General features: G+C 36.8%; 2 protein-coding genes and 1 non-coding gene across 14 annotated transcripts in view; 2 read left to right on the top strand and 1 right to left on the bottom strand.

Annotated features, from left to right (window-relative positions):
• ptprdb (protein tyrosine phosphatase receptor type Db) overlaps nucleotides 1-4,675 on the top strand; it is a 66,567-nt gene extending 61,892 nt beyond the window's left edge. For all 12 annotated transcript variants that reach the window (XM_043235259.1, XM_043235181.1, XM_043235226.1 and 9 more), the window contains 3 exons: nucleotides 315-469; nucleotides 645-780; nucleotides 1,931-4,675. In XM_043235259.1, coding sequence (XP_043091194.1) covers nucleotides 315-469; nucleotides 645-780; nucleotides 1,931-1,999 — 360 coding nt within the window. In that variant the 3' untranslated portion in view covers nucleotides 2,000-4,675. The remainder of the gene's footprint in view (nucleotides 1-314; nucleotides 470-644; nucleotides 781-1,930) is intronic.
• ptpn9b (protein tyrosine phosphatase non-receptor type 9b) lies at nucleotides 3,140-20,243 on the bottom strand. The gene is given in 14 exon segments (XM_043235283.1): nucleotides 3,140-8,389; nucleotides 8,474-8,681; nucleotides 9,328-9,478; nucleotides 10,005-10,083; nucleotides 10,192-10,261; nucleotides 12,117-12,213; nucleotides 12,306-12,543; nucleotides 12,546-13,155; nucleotides 13,270-13,380; nucleotides 16,181-16,286; nucleotides 16,375-16,499; nucleotides 17,860-17,949; nucleotides 18,032-18,175; nucleotides 20,158-20,243. Coding segments are annotated over 14 exon segments (2,286 nt in total). The 5' UTR covers nucleotides 20,191-20,243; the 3' UTR covers nucleotides 3,140-8,165.
• Nucleotides 20,244-20,467: 224 nt separating this feature from the next.
• On the top strand, nucleotides 20,468-20,541 carry trnai-aau. The gene has a single exon. It is a non-coding gene; the product is annotated as a tRNA-Ile (tRNA).
• Nucleotides 20,542-20,580: the final 39 nt, after the last annotated feature.

Here is a 20,580-nt window from a genome sequence, read left to right as displayed (position 1 = left end):
GTTAAATGCTTTGAGTCGGTTCTTTTGAATGATTCAGTAAAAAAACGATCGTTTTTTTTTTATTGATTAGCACGGGGATTTTTACAGCATAAAAAAAACTATTTTTTTTCTCGATTACACTTTATAAAGCTTTCATTCAGAATATTAACGAATGTTACTGCATTATATAATGCTTGAAACTCATTAGCTGGAATATTAGAAATTATTTATTAGAGAGAGCTATCATAAAATATTTAGACGCTCCCGTGGTTTATATAACCTCCGGTGGAAATCCTGCCACTCTCTGTCTCTCATGACATGTCTCTTTCTCCTAGGACGGTCAATCCAGAACAGTCCGGCAGTTTCAGTTCACGGACTGGCCGGAGCAGGGCGTGCCAAAATCTGGTGAAGGCTTCATTGATTTTATCGGTCAAGTGCACAAAACAAAAGAGCAGTTTGGTCAGGATGGACCCATCTCGGTACATTGCAGGTGAGGAGAATGATTGTCAAGGGGTTTATAATGGATTTTATCCTTGCATTTAGTAAATATATTTTTGATTTGAGTCAAAATGACTCAATTCAGGTCATTATTCGAATTGCCAATCAGAGTGAAGTCTGACAAAGAGCTGTGAAATGTTCACCTTCTTGTATTTAATGTTACTCAGTGCTGGCGTTGGGAGGACAGGTGTATTTATCACTCTAAGTATAGTATTGGAGAGGATGCGTTATGAAGGAGTGGTGGACATCTTCCAGACCGTCAAAATGTTGCGCACTCAAAGACCAGCCATGGTGCAGACAGAGGTAAGACCTACATAACGCACTGTTCATGTCTTTCTATTCTATTCAGAATTCCTTTGAATTAGTGCAAGTTAGCATCGTTTCAAACGACCGCACGTCATTTTGTTGCATGTTTTAAATACTTTTTCATTTCGTGAGTAAACACGCAAACCTTTCGCCATAGAAGTATAAGAAGCATTGCTCGGATGTGACTTTATTACAAATTATTGTGAGTTTCGCACAGTTTTTTTTTATTCAGTCAGTGAATCACCTTTATTGACGTAGCGCTTTTAACAACATATATTGTGTCAAAGCACTGAACAGTATCGAATTGGAGAATTGGTGTCAGTAATGTATAATGACAAGAATAAACATTCAATTTTCAGCTAAAGGCATTTCATTATTGAATGCAGAGACGTCATTGTCTGGATCAGCTCAGTTTCAATAGCATCTTTGTTGAAAAAAATCCTACAATAAAAAAGTTTAATCTGCAGATATGGCATTGTTTAGGGATCTTTTGCATACAGAGCTCTGACTGCTAAAGAAAAAAGAGAGAGAAAAGAGAAAAATGTCCAGAAACGATCTATGTGTATTTATATATATTTTTATATTTATATTTGTAAGAAAATGTGTATTTACTATTTATGCAGGTTTAAGGTATCTAGTATTTTGATTTTCATTTCCATGATCTAAATATTAAAAAGAATGAAATGTTGTCTGTTGAAAGTGTGTGTGCCTTCATGCTGTTATATTATGATTATACATTCAGTGGCATAAAATGACAATAATAGTGCTTAACGCAATTATTTATGGGGCAATATATCGCACAACAAAAAGTTATCGTGACAGGCCTAAACATGACTTGATTTATAATAAATTTCCATATATATATATATATTACTTTAACGTATATTTATTTCACTGTAACAAGAACACATTAAAATAAAAAATAAAGTGCAACCATGTGTAACAATGTAACTTCTTATCTCACAGTTGTCACTTAAAATTCTGACTATCTTTTATACAATTTTTTCATATCTCAAAACAGTTTTTGATAGTGTACTAATCAGCAGTCTGAGATTCGGCTCAAATGATGTGTGTGTGTGTGTGTGTGTGTGTGTGTGTGTGTGTGTGTGTGTGTGTGTGTGTGTGTGCGCGCGCGCGCCCTCCACAGGAGCAGTACCAGTTCTGCTACCGAGCAGCGTTGGAGTACCTGGGCAGTTTTGATCACTATGCAACATAAAACCATCCCCTGGACCAAGGGCCACATCATTACACACCGAGACCTGCGTCTGATCAATCCGACAGCCTCTTTCTGTTGCCCGCAGCTCAAGAGTCTGTTTGATTTTTCCCGACAGCACACAATTTAATAGCCAGACAGGGAGGGCAGCTGGGATACAGAGTTGTCACAACAAATCGTAGCTCCAATCATATAGCTGAAAGTTGTCAAGTCATATTTGAGGTGGAGTAAAACTCCTGGCGAACTTCCAGCAGATCCAATGAAATCGCTGGAATCCAACAACGTGCTGTCTGGACCGATTCAACAGACCGAAACCGGAGAGGAAACCACAATCAAGCAGTTTGATGGTATTTTTTTTTTACTTATCAGAATTTGCTTCATACCAGACCCCCCCCTCAACCCACCCAAAACATGCAGTTTATTGCGGGATGCAGTCCGGGTTTCTAGTTTCCACAGTTTTTTGTCACCAGTTGTATAGTGGATCCACCAACTCACTAAAGTGAAAATACGAAATGAAATTCAGCGACACCCTAAGTATCGGTGCTTATGCCAGTATCCTGTTCGTTTTAACTGTAGCACACACACATAGATATATGCGTACATATCTATCACAAGGAAAAATATCAAGCTAAAAATGGAGATTCGTCTCAAAAACTGTGCAATATTGAACGTGAACTGCACCTTCGAGTTTAAAACCACTCAAGTATTAGAGATATTCTCACTGTAATTATATCGTCTCATTAATCCTATATGATATAAAGTATAAAACGAAATGTTATTATGCATATTAGCACATTATATATAAAAATCGTCAATGTATTGAGTGATATTTATACTATGTGAGTGAGGTACTTGTCAGTGCACATAAGTTACGAAAAGTACTGATTGCAGTAATGTTTAAAATGGATTCTTTTTTTTTTCTTCACTAAACTTACCAAATCAACTATATACGTGCTTTCAGTCAGGATTCGACGAACTCGAAACGCGAGGTGACGTTTAAAACAATAACATAATGGATCATCTGACACTGGTAGTGCCTTATCATAGTCACATGTTTAAAAATGGTTAAATGTTCCACGTTTATGGATATGAACCCGCTTTTACGTTTCAAAAAAATAAATAACGCTTAAGCAAAGACAGTTGCATCCTCCAGAGTGAATTTTAATACGTAGTATATTTCACACCAAGACCAATTTTAAGTACCAGGGTGGTTCGTCCATTCAAGTGAAGTACTGCCAAGATGACTAGACAATTATATAACTGAAAGCCAATATGTGTCCATTTTTGAGAGGACACGCATTTATTGTATCTATATTGGGCCAAGAGAACCACATATTCCATTACATATATACAATAGCGATTATATTCTAAATGATTTGTATTTGACATTGTAACGGAGCATAGAACAGGAAATAGTTTTCTCACTTTCGGTCCATGCCGCTGCAGGAAACGTGCATTTCTAACTGTTAATGTCTGCGTTCTTGTGATAGTATCGATGATGTTAGCGCGTTAACGTCAACAAAGAGAACTTTTTTCCAAGTGGATTTTAAAAGCCAGAGCTAGCCGAGCTAAATGAACGTTTTAAAAGACTTTACGCTATAAGTTTGACGCCCAGATTTTGATTCATAAAGCATTGCATGAGAAATTAGATCTACAACTTTGGGAACAAACTTGCACATGGAAACGGCTCTGTTGCGTCTGCGTCAATATCGCGGGCCGTAACGGCCGCGTGGTTCCAGTTTTGGATACGACTGCACTCTTGTTCTATGCACTAACCCTTACTATTTCTTCAACACAGAATGTTATTTGTATCGAATGAGATGAATTTCACAGTGTGTGCATGTTAAGAGAAACACAAGTTTTGGTTCCAAAGCTTAAGACAATATGTGCGTATTGTTATCGTTGAAAACTTTAGACGACAGGGTGGTTTAATACGAGTGGTTTTCCTTCTAGTCCAGTGGTAATAGTCATCATTTAGTAACTCCAAGAAAGTCTGGTCACTGCGAACTTCAGCTCATTTTTACGTTCAGTGTAAAGAAATGTTTTCCTTTCTTTGCAGCATCTTCGTCTTTGTGTATTTTATTTTTTATTAAGTCAGTTTTGTATTTGAAACCTAACATGCAAATCTTCCATGATCTACCTTCTCCGTATCTGTTAGACTTTACAACCAAGTTTCAGGGTTTTTCAAATTTCAACTTTCGTTGAAACTAGCTATGCTTATATTTTCAAGAGGATATCAATTAGCATTTGTTTGATGGGAAATTCTATGCTAACCTGTCAGTGTTTTGAGGAGAAAAAAATAAATAAATCATCTATTTTCCAGTGCATGACAGTCCCCCATTTGTACAGATGCAAAGGCACCATCAGATTTTGATGAATCATGACATTGTTTCATGTGAAAAATAAACTAGCACAATCTATATCATGTAATCTGACCAAATATGCATTGTATCACCATTTTCATATCGTCGAATGTTGTGAGTGGTTTTACAATTTCACCCATCAATTAATGTGAAACACAAAAGGGAAATCTTTTACCTCTGATTTTGTAGTAAATGTAAATATTTCAGAGGATGTTTTCTTTTTTTAATTTTCCTACTTTATGTTGTAAGGACAGATGTGTGAGAATACAATTGTATTGGAAAAGTTTTATTTGTTACAAATAAAATAGTAAGAATAGTCCAACGAGTCATTATTTATTGAGCAGCAAAAATAATCAGGAAAAAATATTTATCATATTTGATGCACAAATTAAGGCTTTTGAACGAGCAGTATTATTGTAACTTTGCTGAAAGATAGGAAGAAAACTATTTGAAGGCCTTTTGATGGATAGCTTACACTTTTTAGAATTATTTTACCTTTAAAAACAAGTTACAATAATAATTATAAGTGAAAGGGTTCATTTTAAATTACTAGTGCTACTTTAAAATAAAGCAACTTGGATGTACTTGAATGCATACTTGTTTTATAAATCATGTTAAAATGTATCAAATATGGCGCACAAGGCCTTCAAAAAAGAACTATTTGTAAATCTCTCTTTCAAGGTATGGTTTTAAAACTAAGCATCTTATGTCATGACATTATTGTGAACTGATATTTCTATGCATTTTATGCAAGTAGCCTGCTATACTGTTATATGATAGCATTGATTTACTATCAGCACTATGAGAATTTCATCTCATTTTTGGCCATCAGCCAATTAGCTTTTCCAAAACCCTAGATATTAGCGTCCCCTAGCGCACGGTTTAATTGAGCATACTTGACAACATAAAAAAAAAATGCAATTAAGACGATCTTAAAAATGGAATAACATTTTTGCTTTATATTTCGCGTGAAGTTTAAGGTAAAGAATATAATGTATAACTATTAATTGCCATTAAACTATTTCAGCACTACATACCAGCCATTTGTTCCTTATGTAGTTAGTTAAATTAGATATATGGGTATATTTTAGTTTAACAACGTCTGGAGTGCTGGTGAGATTTTTATATTAATTCCAGTCACTTTTATAGGGCCTCACAGAAGCTGAGAAACACATTCACCTAATGAAGTATAAAGCACAAAACCACTTTAGAACTCTTGTGCAATTTTCTGCTGGAAAATTGCACCCAAACAAATCTCACTTTGATTGTTTTGCCAATCAAAACCGTTTACCACGTTTGTGCACGAAGCTTTTCAAATCAGCAATCGGGTCCGAAGTGAGACCAGTACAAAGCAATGCGCTGCTCGGCTCAAACAAACACCAAACTGCAGCCAATTCTGAAAGAAATCACTCCTTTGACAATGGTTATATATTATTTCAATACAGTCATTGTTTCACGTTTCAGTTCTCGTTTCACCTCATTTTAACACACAAACACATGCTCAGTTTCAGAATAATATTCATGTTTACTACGACACTACTGCAGATGTCGGGTAAAAAGGCCATTACTCAATCACGAGGAGGAGGAGGAAGAAGAAGAAAAAAAAAAAAAAGTAAAAACACTCACATCGCATTCCCGACTGCTTTAATAAATCAGAGCCAAGTGCGTCTCTTCCACTTAGTCTCATTCAAGCAGGAATCAGCTGTATAAAACAGTCAAGCACATTCTGCACACCTGCATTGGATAAGTCAGTCAACAAGTAAACATTAGATGAGTGAGACGTTCACACATTCACTACCATCTGTCATCATACAAGCACTGATATTCAAGGAGAAAGCATTCAAAGTTCTCCCAAAGATGACGTGATTTTTTTTTTTATATCTAATCATAACATTCAAGTTCATATCCTGTTTTTTTTCCTTTTTGGTTTTCTTACATGTAAAACCTGTCTTGTCTTTTCATTGGCAAATAGTTAAAAACTGTTAGTGGCAGCCATGCTGATCGGTAACGTGTTTCAGTCTTGGCCCTTTAACAGTTCACAGAGTATGAAAAAAAAGTTCTGCTACAGGCATCTGGAAAAATAACAGATTTTATCATTAAACACAATGATGAGTAACATAATTCCACACTGAACTGAATGGGGGGAGAAAAAAAAAAGAAAAAAAAAGATCAGTCTTTTGTTACATGGTTTGATTTCTTTAGCTTATCTGTTTAAAATAGTATCTGTTCATTTTTTCGTACCAACATTCAAATTTCAATACTGCTGGAGTTCTACAAAGGCATAAATAAAACAGAATATAATACAAGATGCTGTATAAAATTTGAAATAAAATTTGTATACTTTGTTTTTTGTCTTTCACGTTTTTTCTTTTTTTTTTTTTTAAGTTCGTTTTTTTGGAAATGATAATTACCAGAGAGGCAAATGACGTTTTTGAGAGCAGGAAAACACCAAGTATACCCCTGAGATTAAAATAAATTCCCTATATGCATGTGAGACCAGTTGTTCTACTCATTGCCTGAAACTACACATTGCGCTACGGAAAACTTGAAGGCACAAAATCTGGGGCTCTCTCACCCCAAGACTTCAAACACACACACACACACACACACACACACACAGTACAGCTGAAGACCCCAGTTCACTCGTAACAAATGACTCCAAAACTTCACATCAGTACGGAACACTTAAGATAATCACGGTAACAGAATCAGTGTCCGAGTGGGTCAGGATACTTCAACTGGAGGCCCGCAGAGGAAGGAGATTTAAAAAAAAAAGCAGAAATAACAAAAGACCTAAAGTTCATACTTTAGAGGGAGCAAGGCAGTGATTGAAGGTTAAGGTCCAGAATTCAAAGAGAATCTTCACAGTTAAGATGCTCTGCGAATGACAGACGGCCTGCATTAAGGCTGGATAATCATGGATTACGGTTAGATGAAAAAAAATCAAAACTGCAGGACCAAAACAGTCACCAAGATATACCTTACATATATTTATGCACATTAAAATATATATATATATATATATATATATATATATATATATATATATATATATATATATATAAAAATTTAATATAGCACATAGTTGTGTTCCTCCTTATTCATATTGTTTTAACCCAACATATCCATATATATGTTTTTTTTTTTTTATTTATATATAGATACACAATTCTGAAGAAAGTTAAGAGTATTATATTAAAACAAGGCTTTTCAAAGGTTGTTATGCACAATATATAAATGTATGTTACAAGATGTACAAGGGTTTAAGTCACACCGATCATTACGGATACATCCAAGCATTCGACACCATACCTTTGGCTTGAAGATTAGTTTAACGATGAAGTACAAGAAACCTGTTCAGACACAAAGAAGTTGCTATTTGAACGTGACCAAAAAAAAATAAAAAATAAAAAAAGTATTCAAGTTTTATGTTTTTTACACTTTTGATAAAAAGTGTGTATTTAACCCCCAAGTTGAGTGATATTGAATTTCGACAACACTGAGCATAAAAAAAGAGCAGGTAATACGATAAACTGGATTTTTCAAGTTTGTCATTCCACATGTGCAAGTCAGTATTTATATAAAAACGAAAAAACAAAAAAATGCTACAACTCATACATCAAGCCACTATCTCCGATCTCGTCTGGATCGGAGCAAAAGAAGGGCTTGAAAAGTGGCAGGACAAAAGCATCCTCCGCTCCTTCCTCGGCGGTGGAGTCTACCTGTATCCAAGAGAGGCGAAAAAGACGGCTTCTTTTCCTTCCGTGCCTTTTGCGCCCTCTGGTGCGAGTTCTGTTTTTCCTGATTCACTCGCTGTCGGTTTCCAGCTCGGTGTCGGACCACTCCACTGGCTGCAGCAGGCCGCTCTGCTGGGCGTACTCGATCACTGCTTTGTAGCAAAAGTAGTACTGGTCCCACGTTTGGATGCTGAAGGCACGCTGCGTCCGCATTCGACGCACCGTCTGCTTAATGTCCACTGTCCCGATGTCCTCCAGACGAGAGAGACAAATGTCTAAAGTACAAAACGTGCCTGGGGAGTGAAGGAAAAAACAAAACTTGTAAGAATGTGGCAGCGCAGTTACGAAATGAGATCGACGTGAAGGTAGAAAGTCACCTGTTCGGCCAATGCCTGCGCTGCAGTGCACCACCACTGGGGGGCCTCCTGGAGGCCCCGTCCAATCAGGATACAGTGTTTGTAATGAGGACTCTTGTCTCTGTTTCACGTGTGCCCGGAAATCTAACATGGCTGACGCTGATTTCGGAACACCAAAATCTGGCCAGCTCATGTACAGATAATGAGACACTTCCCTACATTCCCCGGTCTGAAAGAGAAGCTTCAGGATCAGAATAGGCCTTTGACTACACAACCGGTTTGTGATGCAAGTGTGCCGTTCTTGGCTAGAATAAGGCAAAAGGTTGACCAGACTTTACATCGACAGTCATAATAACTGACAAACTTCATGGAAATGTAATAAAATACAAATAAATGGTCAAGAAGAGATAAAATAAGTTTCATCAAAATATGTAACTGTGCACTTTTTACACAACATTGTTTTTACGTACCTTAATGCACGTTTCACCACAGTTTCAAAAACAAATGTCCTCTAAATGGCACTAAAACACAGGTGAACCCTGGCACATTTTTATTACCGAGCAAACTTACCGTCTATGAAACCCCATAGATATGAAGCTGGATATGCGTGATGCTGACATTCAAAAGCACCAGTTTTCAAATCTCCCAGTATATTAATATTGTATAAAGAAACCGCAAAAATCACTTTCTTTTAATAGAAACTATAAATATGGTGTTTTACTGCCTCTAGTGTTCTTTTTTTTTTAGAAACTGCAGTGATATGTACACGTCATATCTCGCTAAAAAGTGTATCAAGTTTATGCCATGAGACCAGGTAAGATTTATTTAAAAAAAAAAAAAAAAAAAAAAAAAAAAAAAAAAAAAAGGTTGCTGACCTGAGTGTTGAAGAGCTCCAGGTGTGATAGCTTAAAGTCCTGAAACATCTCAATATGGACATTTCTCACCAAAAAGTACCCATACTTCTCGGTACGACCAGCCTCTAATGGCCAGTACTGGCCGCATTTCATTCGGCCTCGCTCTACAACTCTGAGACAGAGATAGAAAGATGATTACGAATCTTTAACATCTGATGAAGAAGCCCAGTGTAATCTTTACTTTGAAAATAATGATGATAAACAACTATAAATTCAATACAATAATCCCTGAATAATATATAGACATTCTATTAACAAATGTGAATAATTTATAAACAAATTATTATGCATATGCATTAAATGAAAAGCACAGTCGCTACAACTGCAATTACATGTTCATTATTATGCAATTTGTAATTGGACATTATATAATATAAAATGATACATAGATTTTTTTTTCTCTATAATTTAGAAAGTGTTTAATTACTTACAAAAAAAACTAAGACTTTTAGATTAATTTTACAGATAGCATTCGAATGTTTGGGGTCGATAAGACTTATTTTTATGCTTTTGAGAGTCTCTTTGAGATCTAAAACTAAAACTTCATAGAACAGTGTATTTTTCTGTCCAAAATCCTGTTAAAGCATCAAAACATTTCCTAAGTGAAAAGCAACTCAATTTTACATAAGAAAACTAACCTTGTAGTCATAACAATTATTAAAACCATTTGCTCCCACACCATTCGCCAAAAGTCTCCAAATGTTTTTGGCAAAGGCCCTGAAACAACCCAGACGTTTACATTTACACACATACACCAACATCTGTACCATGCACGTATGTGTACTTCACAACACAACGTTTAGCTCAAAAGACTAAGACTCTCACCCTGAGTAGCGATGTAGGCATTGCTCCTCTTGTAACCATCCATGAAACTTGCATTTATGTAGTCAGATGTCTGAAAACAAATGATCAAATTGATGAAGAAAACTGTCAACGAACCAGCTTTTAACCAAAACACATGGGAAATATTATATATATACAAACCGGATTCCAAAAAAGTTGGGACACTATACAAATCGTGAATAAAAACTGAATGCAATGATGTGTAGGTGCCAACTTCTAATATTTTACTCAGAATAGAACATAAATCACGAAACAAAAGTTTAAACTGAGAAAATGTACCATTTTAAGGGAAAAATATGTTGATTCAGAATTTCATGGTGTCAACAAATCCCAAAAAAGTTGGGACAAGGACATTTTCACCACTGTGTGGCATCTCCCCTTCTTTTTACAACACTCAACAGACGTCTGGGGACAGAGGAGACCAGTTTCTCAAGTTTAGAAATAGGAATGCTCTCCCATTCTTGTCTAATACAGGCCTCTAACTGTTCAATCGTCTTGGGCCTTCTTTGTCGCACCTTCCTCTTTATGATGCGCCAAATGTTCTCTATAGGTGAAAGATCTGGACTGCAGACTGGCCATTTCAGTACCGGATCCTTCTCCTACACAGCCATGATGCTGTGATTGATGCAGAATGTGGTCTGGCATTATCTTGTTGAAAAATGCAGGGTCTTCCTGAAAAAGATGACGTCTGGATGGGAGCATATGTTGTTCTAGAACCTGAATATATTTTTCTGCATTGATGGTGCCTTTCCAGACATGCAAGCTGCCCATGCCACACGCACTCATGCAACCCCATACCATCAGAGATGCAGGCTTCTGAACCGCGTTGATAACAACTTGGGTTGTCCTTGTCCTCTTTAGTCCGGATGACATGGCGTCCCAGATTTCCAAAAAGAACTTGAATCGTGACTCGTCTGACCACAGAACAGTCTTCCATTTCGCCACACTCCATTTTAAATGATCCCTGGCCCAGTGTAAACGCCTGAGCTTGTGGATCTTGCTTAGAAATGGCTTCTTCTTTGCACTGTAGAGTTTCAGCTGGCAACGGCGGATGGCACGGTGGATTGTGTTCACTGACAATGGTTTCTGGAAGTATTCCTGAGCCCATTCTGTGATTTCCTTTACAGTAGCATTCCTGTTTGTGGTGCAGTGTCGTTTAAGGGCCCGAGATCACGGGCATCCAGTATGGTTTTACTGGCCTTGACCCTTTCTCACAGAGATTGTTCCAGATTCTCTGAATCTTTGGATGATGTTATGCACAGTTGATGATGATAGATGCAAAGTCTTTGCAATTTTTCGCTGGGTAACACCTTTCCGATATTGCTCCACTATCTTTCTGCGCAACATTGTGGGAATTGGTGATCCTCTACCCATCTTGGCTTCTGAGAGACACTGCCACTCTGAGAAGCTCTTTTTATACCCAATCATGTTGCCAATTGACCTAATTAGTGTTAATTGGTCTTCCAGCTCCTCGTTATGCTTAAATGTACTTTTTCCAGCCTCTTATTGCTACTTGTCCCAACTTTTTGGGATTTGTTGACACCATGAAATTCTGAATCAACATATTTTTCCCTTAAAATGGTACATTTTCTCAGTTTAAACTTTTGTTTAAGTGATTTATGTTCTATTCTGAATAAAATATTAGAAGTTGGCACCTACACATCATTGCATTCAGTTTTTATTCACGATTTGTATAGTGTCCCAACTTTTTGGAATCCGGTTTGTGTATATATATGTATATATATATATATATATATATATATATATATAGCAGTTTAATTTATACAAATAAATTAAATTTATACAGAAATACAAAAAGCACATAAAAAATGAAATTTGAAACTTTAAAAAAAATTACACTACACTGAACAATGCAAATCATAAAGGAACAAGAGCTTTACTCTGACCTCATCATCCTCATTGTTGAGCTGACAGAGTCGAACACGTGATTGGTCGAGGCAAAGGACATCGCTGTAGCGATTCTTTATCTGGTTAGAGGCTTTCCTGTCAGAATAAGCATCGTATTTATATAAGCAAACATTTCTTTGTCTTTAAATGTTTCATATTATCAATCTGTGAAAGCAAGAGTCACTTACTTGGAGTAGTCAAAGGTCCCAGCAGGAGGTTCTTTGCGGATCTCCTCGTACTCCTGATAAATGCCCTTCTTCTTTTTACGTTTCACATGCTGCACCAGATCCTGCAAGCTCATTCCGCCCGGCTCTGCCATGTGCACCGACAAAGCAGCCGTTTCCGTTCCCGGTAACCAGCTCATATCCGGGGAGGAGCTGTGATGGAGAGGCGGCGGCCTTGATTTCAATGGGAGGGGTGGAACGCCATCTCCCCGTCCACTTCCTCTTCTAGAAACTCCACATCCTGTAGGCTGTCCTCAGCACCATTGCCATCCTGCCTGTCATCCAAACATGCACCTTCCATACCCACAGTCCCACCACCTCCTGGTACAATGGCACCAGCTGTGTGTTTTTGATGCAGGGGTGTGTCAGGGGGCGTGTCTGACTGTGGTGGTGGTTGCCGGCCACGCCCATTGACGACATTGGCATTGGACCCCGAGATTCCCCCTGAACCTGGCAGTACAGAGCCGTTCCAATGCGCATGTCCTGCTGTCCTGTGGTTCTGCAGATTGGCATTTCCGTCATCCAGAATGGGGCAGTTTGAGTTCAGTCCGTCCCCCAGGAGGGTGGCCCCTGAAGTATTGGCAGTTAAGGGGTCTGCTGAAGTGTTCTGGCCATGCTCCATGGAGTAGGAGCGGAGCAGGCTGCCCAAGCAATCCGCAGTGACGTAGGGCGAGTTATTAGGGTGGTTGGGGCTGGAGTTGACGCAGGACTGGATCCAAGCAATGTGACTGTACTGTGATGAGCCACCCAAATGTTCTGGAAGAGAGCTGACCGGGATGTGATTGACCAATTCGTGGGCTTTTACAGTGCACACCTGCAGAGGTATCAAATGAACACAAACAAGCGATCACGCTCAACGTATTGCACCCTTAAAAATGATAAATGTAGCAGTGTCCACTTGAAAAAGTTTAATGAGCTCTAGACATACCCTCTCTCTCAGTTTCTCTCTCACAAACAGACGAAGCACCTCAAACGGTGCTCTGAACCACAGCGGAGACGACACAATGAAGACACATTTCAGACGAGCAGGGAAAGCCCCCTAAATAACAAAAAAGACAGTAAGCACAACATAAAAAAGGCTGCACCATTCCCATCCACAGACCCACCCATTAAACAAACCCTCTGAAACATCAAGAACACGCACAACCATTTGTCCCTTATGCTCATTTAGGTTCAATTTATTTGATAAAAAAATACTGTAAAATAGACAATATTTTTAACACAATTTTACTATATTTTAAGTCAATATTTTAAGCAGGCATTTATGCTACATTAATATCCATGCCAATGCATAATAACATTCTATTTATCAGTAAGATTGGCTGTCAAAGTTCTTATCGTTCATCAGCTGGAAAATAAGTTATTCTCAAAATAATAATGTTCCTCTGTGTTAACATTATAGTTGCGGTGTGGACATCTCTATTCTCAAAGAATTAGAATGATTATTAAAGCTTTCACTGCTCTAGAAAGACACTACATGCTGAGGATCTGCTCAAATTCAGAGCTGACAGCATCTGTGAGGTTAGGCAGTAAAGATGTGTGATGGGTCCTAGCTTACAGTCTGCGGGACAATTCATCCCAAAGGTGTTCAGTGGGGTTCAGGTCTGGGCATTGAGCAGTTCTTTCACATGAAGCTCAATGAATAATCTCTCTACATCTAGCTTTGTGCACAGGGGCATTGTAATGCTGGAACTAAAAATTATTGTCTCAGGAGGATTGTGGATATGTGCTTGATTTTATGCACTGTAATGGCTGGAGCTAAAATAGAAAAAATCTGTTTATTAGAGAACGGAATGTCTGCATGCTTTTCGTCAATTTTGGACAAAACGAGAAAAATGATCTCATGCACCCTTAGATAGCAGGACATATCGACTTTTCAAGATATTTCAAGAACTGGTCAGCATTGCCTTTGCTTCACTATTATAGTTATTTAAACAGAGGATTTTTTTTTTTTTACATAGTTTCCAAGTACAAGATTTAAAATGCATCTAAAACTAAAGCAAAGCTGAAATAATTAATTTTTCAAACAGTAAAAAAATGGAATTTGTAAAAAAAATTTAAACTTGTATTCAGCTGCGTTAAATTAATCAAAGGGGAATGTAATGGCTTTAACAACTGTGTCAAAGTGCTGGTTTTTGATCTTTCTATTCATCAAAGAATCCTGAAAAACAATGTGTTACAGTTTTCACAAAAATATAAATAATTATAAACTGTTGTCAACATCAATAATTCTAACCTTGAACATCAAATCAACTTTCTAGAATTAATATTTTATCGGACTGAAATCAGAATCAGACGATATCGGCTTTAAATAAAAAAAAAAAAACAAAAAAAAAAACAGCATGGCCCGATTTGAAACATGATACCGATAGGTCTCGCCAATGTTCTCAGGGTGCTAGAGATTAGATCAGCAGTGTCATTCTTGAAGCTAAATTTTGTCTGAAAGATGAGTAGATTGATTGTTAGGGATTGCTGCATTTAATCTGTGAGAGCACAGCATAGAATAACACGTTCAGTGTATGTGCAGCGGCAGAGCCCCCAAACCCAGGTCCTAATGCCCATTGGGTAAGGACTTCTAGTATGGTAGGGGTCACTGTTGGCCTACTTCTAATTAAATAAAAAGTGAAATACCTTTCACAAATAACATTTAGGCTGTGTTTCTAATTTTGTAAAGTAACTGAAGTCACAAAATAATGAGTGTGTTTTGATTTAACAGGTCAGAAGCTATAGCTGACATGAAAAAAATGACAAACACGACACTTGTAAATTACAAAACAAAATAAATAAAATAATATAATAAATATATTAAAAAATAAAATACATATAAATATACAATGCTTTTTATATTCAGTAATGTATAATGTGTTAAATCTTTTAAATTATAAGCTCTAAAAGATTTTCAGAGAAAAAAATGTTAGGCATCTTTTTTGTAGGAAAATGTAGTGATTGATATATAGTTTGTTTATAGTTATTTTTAATGCTTCAAAGTACTGTCAAAAAAAACTACCTAATTTTAACAAATAAGATATTTTTAAAAAATAACCGAATTTGAACTAAAAAATGCTTTTAATCTGCACAGGAGAGACTTGCTGTTGTTTCCAAATAAAATGAAATATCGGTAACGGCCAAAATAAGTTTAAAAATATCGGCATATTGTATACCGGCAAAAATCTCTACTGTCTATGGATCATGTGACACTGAAAACTGAATAATGCCTGCTGAAAAGTTAATAAGATACTTATTTTAAGAACATTACAATATCTTAGTAATCCCAAACTTAGAGTATATGAACAAATGTAGCATGCAAACATTTTTTTTTTTTTTTTTAAATATATAAACTTTTGTTACTGAACCTAAAGACACTTTAGGTTTAAAACACCATAAGCCTTTTGTCAGCTGCAAGACAAGCAATTAGATTGTGAAATGAGTCTAAGAACTAAATCTGTAAGGAATCTATATTTTAGACAACAAAAAGTAAATGAAAATCTCAGCGATGTGTACAATTCTAATACATTGACAAATTATCCTATATATATATATATATATATATATATATATATATATATATATATATATATATATATATATATATATATATATATATATATATATATATATATATATATATGATATATCAATATAACAGCAAACCCTAATTGTATGCGTCTGAATATTAAACCTCCAGTTCTCCACATTTTACAAAGATAACAGCAAATACACACGACAGATGAAAAGCTTTGTATATATCCAAGTAAATCCAAGCTCCACTGATTTCTGTTATAGCCATATGAACGCACAGTGAAACAGACAGATGGTTCTGAGAGCATAAAAACACTTACTTTAAGCAGATTCAAAATCTTGACGCAAAGCTCATAGTCAAAATTGGCATATGTGGAGTTAGTCATATCATAGATGAAAATGAGCCCATCTCTCTGTGTCTGAACGCTGCGGGAGAGAAAGATGATTTAGATGAAAATGCAAAGCTATTAACCATATTAAATTTGATCAGATTTATGGATGTGGTCTATTTTACCTCTCAATGGCCTTGTCCAGCTGATATATAATGGCCTGAAGAACAGCCTTATGGGTAGTGATGTCTGGCCGATAGAGACGTGCTGTAAAAAGTGCCAAAGCTGCACCTTTCGCATCACGACCGGGCTATGCACACACACAAGTAAAATAAATTCAGAAAAACATGAACAAGGACAAGCACAAATAGTCAATTTAGCCAACCAGTTTAAGCCAGTCTAATGTAACAGAAAAGTTGAATTGCTCTTTATATCGCCGAAAGATTTCTCTCGGATGTTTAGTGCTCTGAACAAACTAAGATGTGATGAATACATCAGAACTGCCTACACAAACACTTGAGCAAACTCTGTATACAGCATGACCCTGAATGAAAAATGGCTGAAACAAACAGTAAAGCCCAGACTAAACAAAGATCATGGAATTGCTCTGCGTGTGATGGTGTGAGATCAGAGATTAAATTTCCTTAGCCGTCACTAGCAATGATGGTGGCCTTTACTTTCTGCTTTATTTACTGGAACTGTAAATATGAATGATTTCGCTGAAGCACTGTTTTTAGTTTGCATAATCTGAAAGTGATTAAAAATTCTTGTAGCTGCCGTTTGCCAAAATCTGGGTTACATAGAGTTTTTATTTTTACCGTCTTTGCGAAAGCATATATACGCCTCAAGTTCAACCATTTGGGGGTGTTAAGACTTTGAAGTGTTCTTGAAAGTAGTCTCTCATGCTTACTAAGGCTGCATTCATTTGATTAAAACATTATGAAAAATCATCACTAAAAATTGGTATTTTTCCACAAATTAATTTTTTATTTATTCATGTAATGGCAAAGCTAAATTTTCAATGTCATGATCCTCCAGAAATCATTCTAATATGCAGCTCAAGAAATATTGCTTATTATCATCAGTGTTGCCTAACCCATTAAATTTTCAGGATCCTTTGATGAACAAAATATTATATTTGTAACAATATACGCATTGTTATGGTCACTTTTAATCAACTGAACACATCCCACGGAAATAAAAGTATATTTAAAAAAACTTTAATGTTAGTTGGGATTAATCGCAATTAATTTCAGAAAAAAAATTAAAAACGAATTAATCTCACATTTTTATCTATATAGCACTAATTATATTTATGCTTAAAATGTATAATTTCTTTACTCAAATTCCCAAAATTGCCCCAACTGTTTGAATGGTAGTGCTTAAACAGAATTTTACAGTTAGCCGGATTCAAGAAGAGATAGCTTATGTTACAAAATAAAAAGGTTCTCAATTCATCACACATTTCATATGGCTTTTAATATGACTGACAAAGCCAGTCTGACCATTCAAACAGCCTGTAAATCAAGCCATCTCCAATCTGTGCAACTAGATTGTTCCTGCAGCAAAGAAGCAACAGCAAACCTGTAACAGCATCCAAAAAAACTGACCTGGAGATCAGTAATGTTCACACACACACACACACTATGTTCATCTGAAACGCTACTCACCAGAACTGTAAATTTCCCACTGAGTAACTCGCTTCTTAAAGGCTCCTCATTTGGGTTAATATTGTAGATACCTTCCTTTATTCTGGTGTTCTGCAGACGCACAAGAAACAAAATGTACGCACACTCTCTCATACAGTGAGTTTTATCACCTGAGCTGTACTGTATACTGTACCTTATAAGCTTGAAAGAGGTCTATGGCTCTGGAGACGTCAAACTTTCTTGCCATGAGGAACTTAACTGCCGTCATCTGACTGACAAGATCTGCATTCTGAGACTGTTCCCGACACCTCAGCTCAGCCAGGAACTCCTCCACCGCCTGGCACACACACAAACAGAAATTTCATCAGGAGGGTTACTCTATCCAGTACTGAAAAGCATGTTCAATATCAGCTAAACATCTCACTCTCAGCATCTATTTTTTATCTTAGTATATGTAATGTAATGCATGATTTACTTCATAGTGTCGACTGGCTCTGGCTGTTGTCACTAACAATAAACCAATGTATCAACCTCACGGATAAATCAGTTGATATTTGGCATTTTGAGATCATCATCATTGCCAATAAAACATGCTGGCTTGACCAAAGTATGGCGGATTAGCTTGACACCATCTGGCTGCAGATAACATCCTTTTCTATTGACAGGCATTAAAAAGTCCATGTTTATTTTGGAAAAGCAAGTGGAGATGAATGGGAATGCAGAACGGACTGCTTGCTTCAGGTATTACAATAGAAATGTTAGCTCTCCTTTGTGCAAAATCTAAAATGCATAGATTTGTCATCTGCTTTTTTAATACTTTTAGTCACTTTTGAGCACTTATCGTACAGCACTGCATGTTTAACCGCATTGTATTGTTCAAAAAAAGTGAAAAGAAAAAACATTTGTAATGGCAAGTTCTGTCATTAAAACATCATTAAGCATTTCTCTCTCTCTCACCCTCACATAGCTACAAGACTTGTTTAGATTAAGTAGACCACTGGGCAGAAGAGAAATTTAAGAGAAAGGCTTGTTTCAGCGTAATTAACAGGTACGCTTAATAAAAAGAGCAAAACAAAAATCACAATCAAAATTTTATTAATAATTTAGGTATACGCTAATGTTAAATTATTTTTTAAAGAAATTAACACTTATTCGACTGCTTAAGATTCAGCTCTGCAACACAGCAACAAATTACATTTTAAAATATATTACACAGAAAATGAAAAATAACATTTTACATTACTGATTTACATAATTTCTCTTCAAATAAATGCATCCGTGATCAGCATAAAAGGCTTCTTTAGAGAAAAAAAACAATTAAAAAAATCCTGAAGATACTGCATAAACTAACATCTCAGTTGTAATAATCATTTTAATGTTATAAGATTAGGACAGCAATTCCACTCTCTAAACCATATTTCCAGGCAATTAAGTCCTACTTATTCTGACCACAAGCTAATGCACTAATCATTTACCAGTCAATCTAAAGTACGTTGATCTGATACACCTGATGTCTACAAGCAAGACTCAACCACTTTCGCAGTGCCTTAAGATGCCACCTCTCAATCAAAAGCATGTGCATAAACAGGATGATCTGACAGCTGTAACGTTCAAGAGAGACGGGTCGTGCCAGACGTTATGCTACACTCATATTACACCTTTTCCTCAACGAGTCAGAACAAATGGCACCTCTAGCACAAGATATGAGTGTTCTCACTGTAAGACAGACAGAACTGAGAGCTGTCTCACATTTTCCAACACAGGAGCACATTAGACACCCGGCTCGCTGAGTTAACAACACAGACAGGGAGATTCGTAAATCCCTACGCATGACAGGCCAGCGATGCAGATCTTTTTAGAATAGCTTTTATTTAATGAGGTCAAGCTGCAATAATATTAATGTGAACCTGACTAGATAGACCGCGTACCACATTCACGTTGTATGTCAACTTAACGTTACTGCTAGACAGCTTGTGTTAAATTCAACACACCTAAGAGTGGTTTTACCACGCTATATAGCAGTTTCCTAAAATTCTACAATCATACCGGCAAGTAAATATTTATTAAACCGTTACGCGTGTGTATTGCCCTGTAGAGCGTCGCTAGTTCGCTAACACTGCTAGCATTTACCTCAGCTAACGTTACCTCAAAAACAGCCACTGGGCCGCGATTCTCATTAACATCTCTGTTAATAAAAAATCATTAACCATTTTATATGGTATATCATCTTAATAATTGCTACAAAGCAGCTGGTGGCGACTCAGCGTGAAACGCCAAGGAATTTACGTAGGGCTTAGTGGAAATATTTAGGTATCTTACCACCTCCTCTTGAGTTGTCAGGGCTTCCGCCATCTTGAAGCCTGAGCAGCAACGTCTACGGGCGCGCCCTCTCTACTGTCGAGAACGCGCCGCTGATGCCTGTCAAGCGGCGCGCGTCAAGATGGCACGCATGCGCAGAACGTGGCAAAACTTAGAAATTAGCACGTAAAATGTTTTTGAATTTGAGTAAGTAGGTACGAAGGGAATATTATATTTTTAAGACAAATGTTCCAAAGCTATATCCATGTGTATATAAAGAGCAATTTAGGCACACGTTTGTAAGCACATTTGCCTCACAGTTTTCTCAGTTGGCCGGTTAGCTCAGTTGGTTAGAGCGTGGTGCTAATAACGCCAAGGTCGCGGGTTCGATCCCCGTACTGGCCATATTTATGCATTTGTAAGCTTTCGTAGTTATGATTTCAT

The sequence above is a fragment of the Puntigrus tetrazona genome, chromosome 1, assembly GCF_018831695.1.
Source record: "Puntigrus tetrazona isolate hp1 chromosome 1, ASM1883169v1, whole genome shotgun sequence".
Classification (NCBI taxonomy): domain Eukaryota; kingdom Metazoa; phylum Chordata; class Actinopteri; order Cypriniformes; family Cyprinidae; genus Puntigrus; species Puntigrus tetrazona.
Note: the sequence above shows the minus strand (reverse complement) of the source record. Positions and strands in the feature narration are given on the sequence as shown.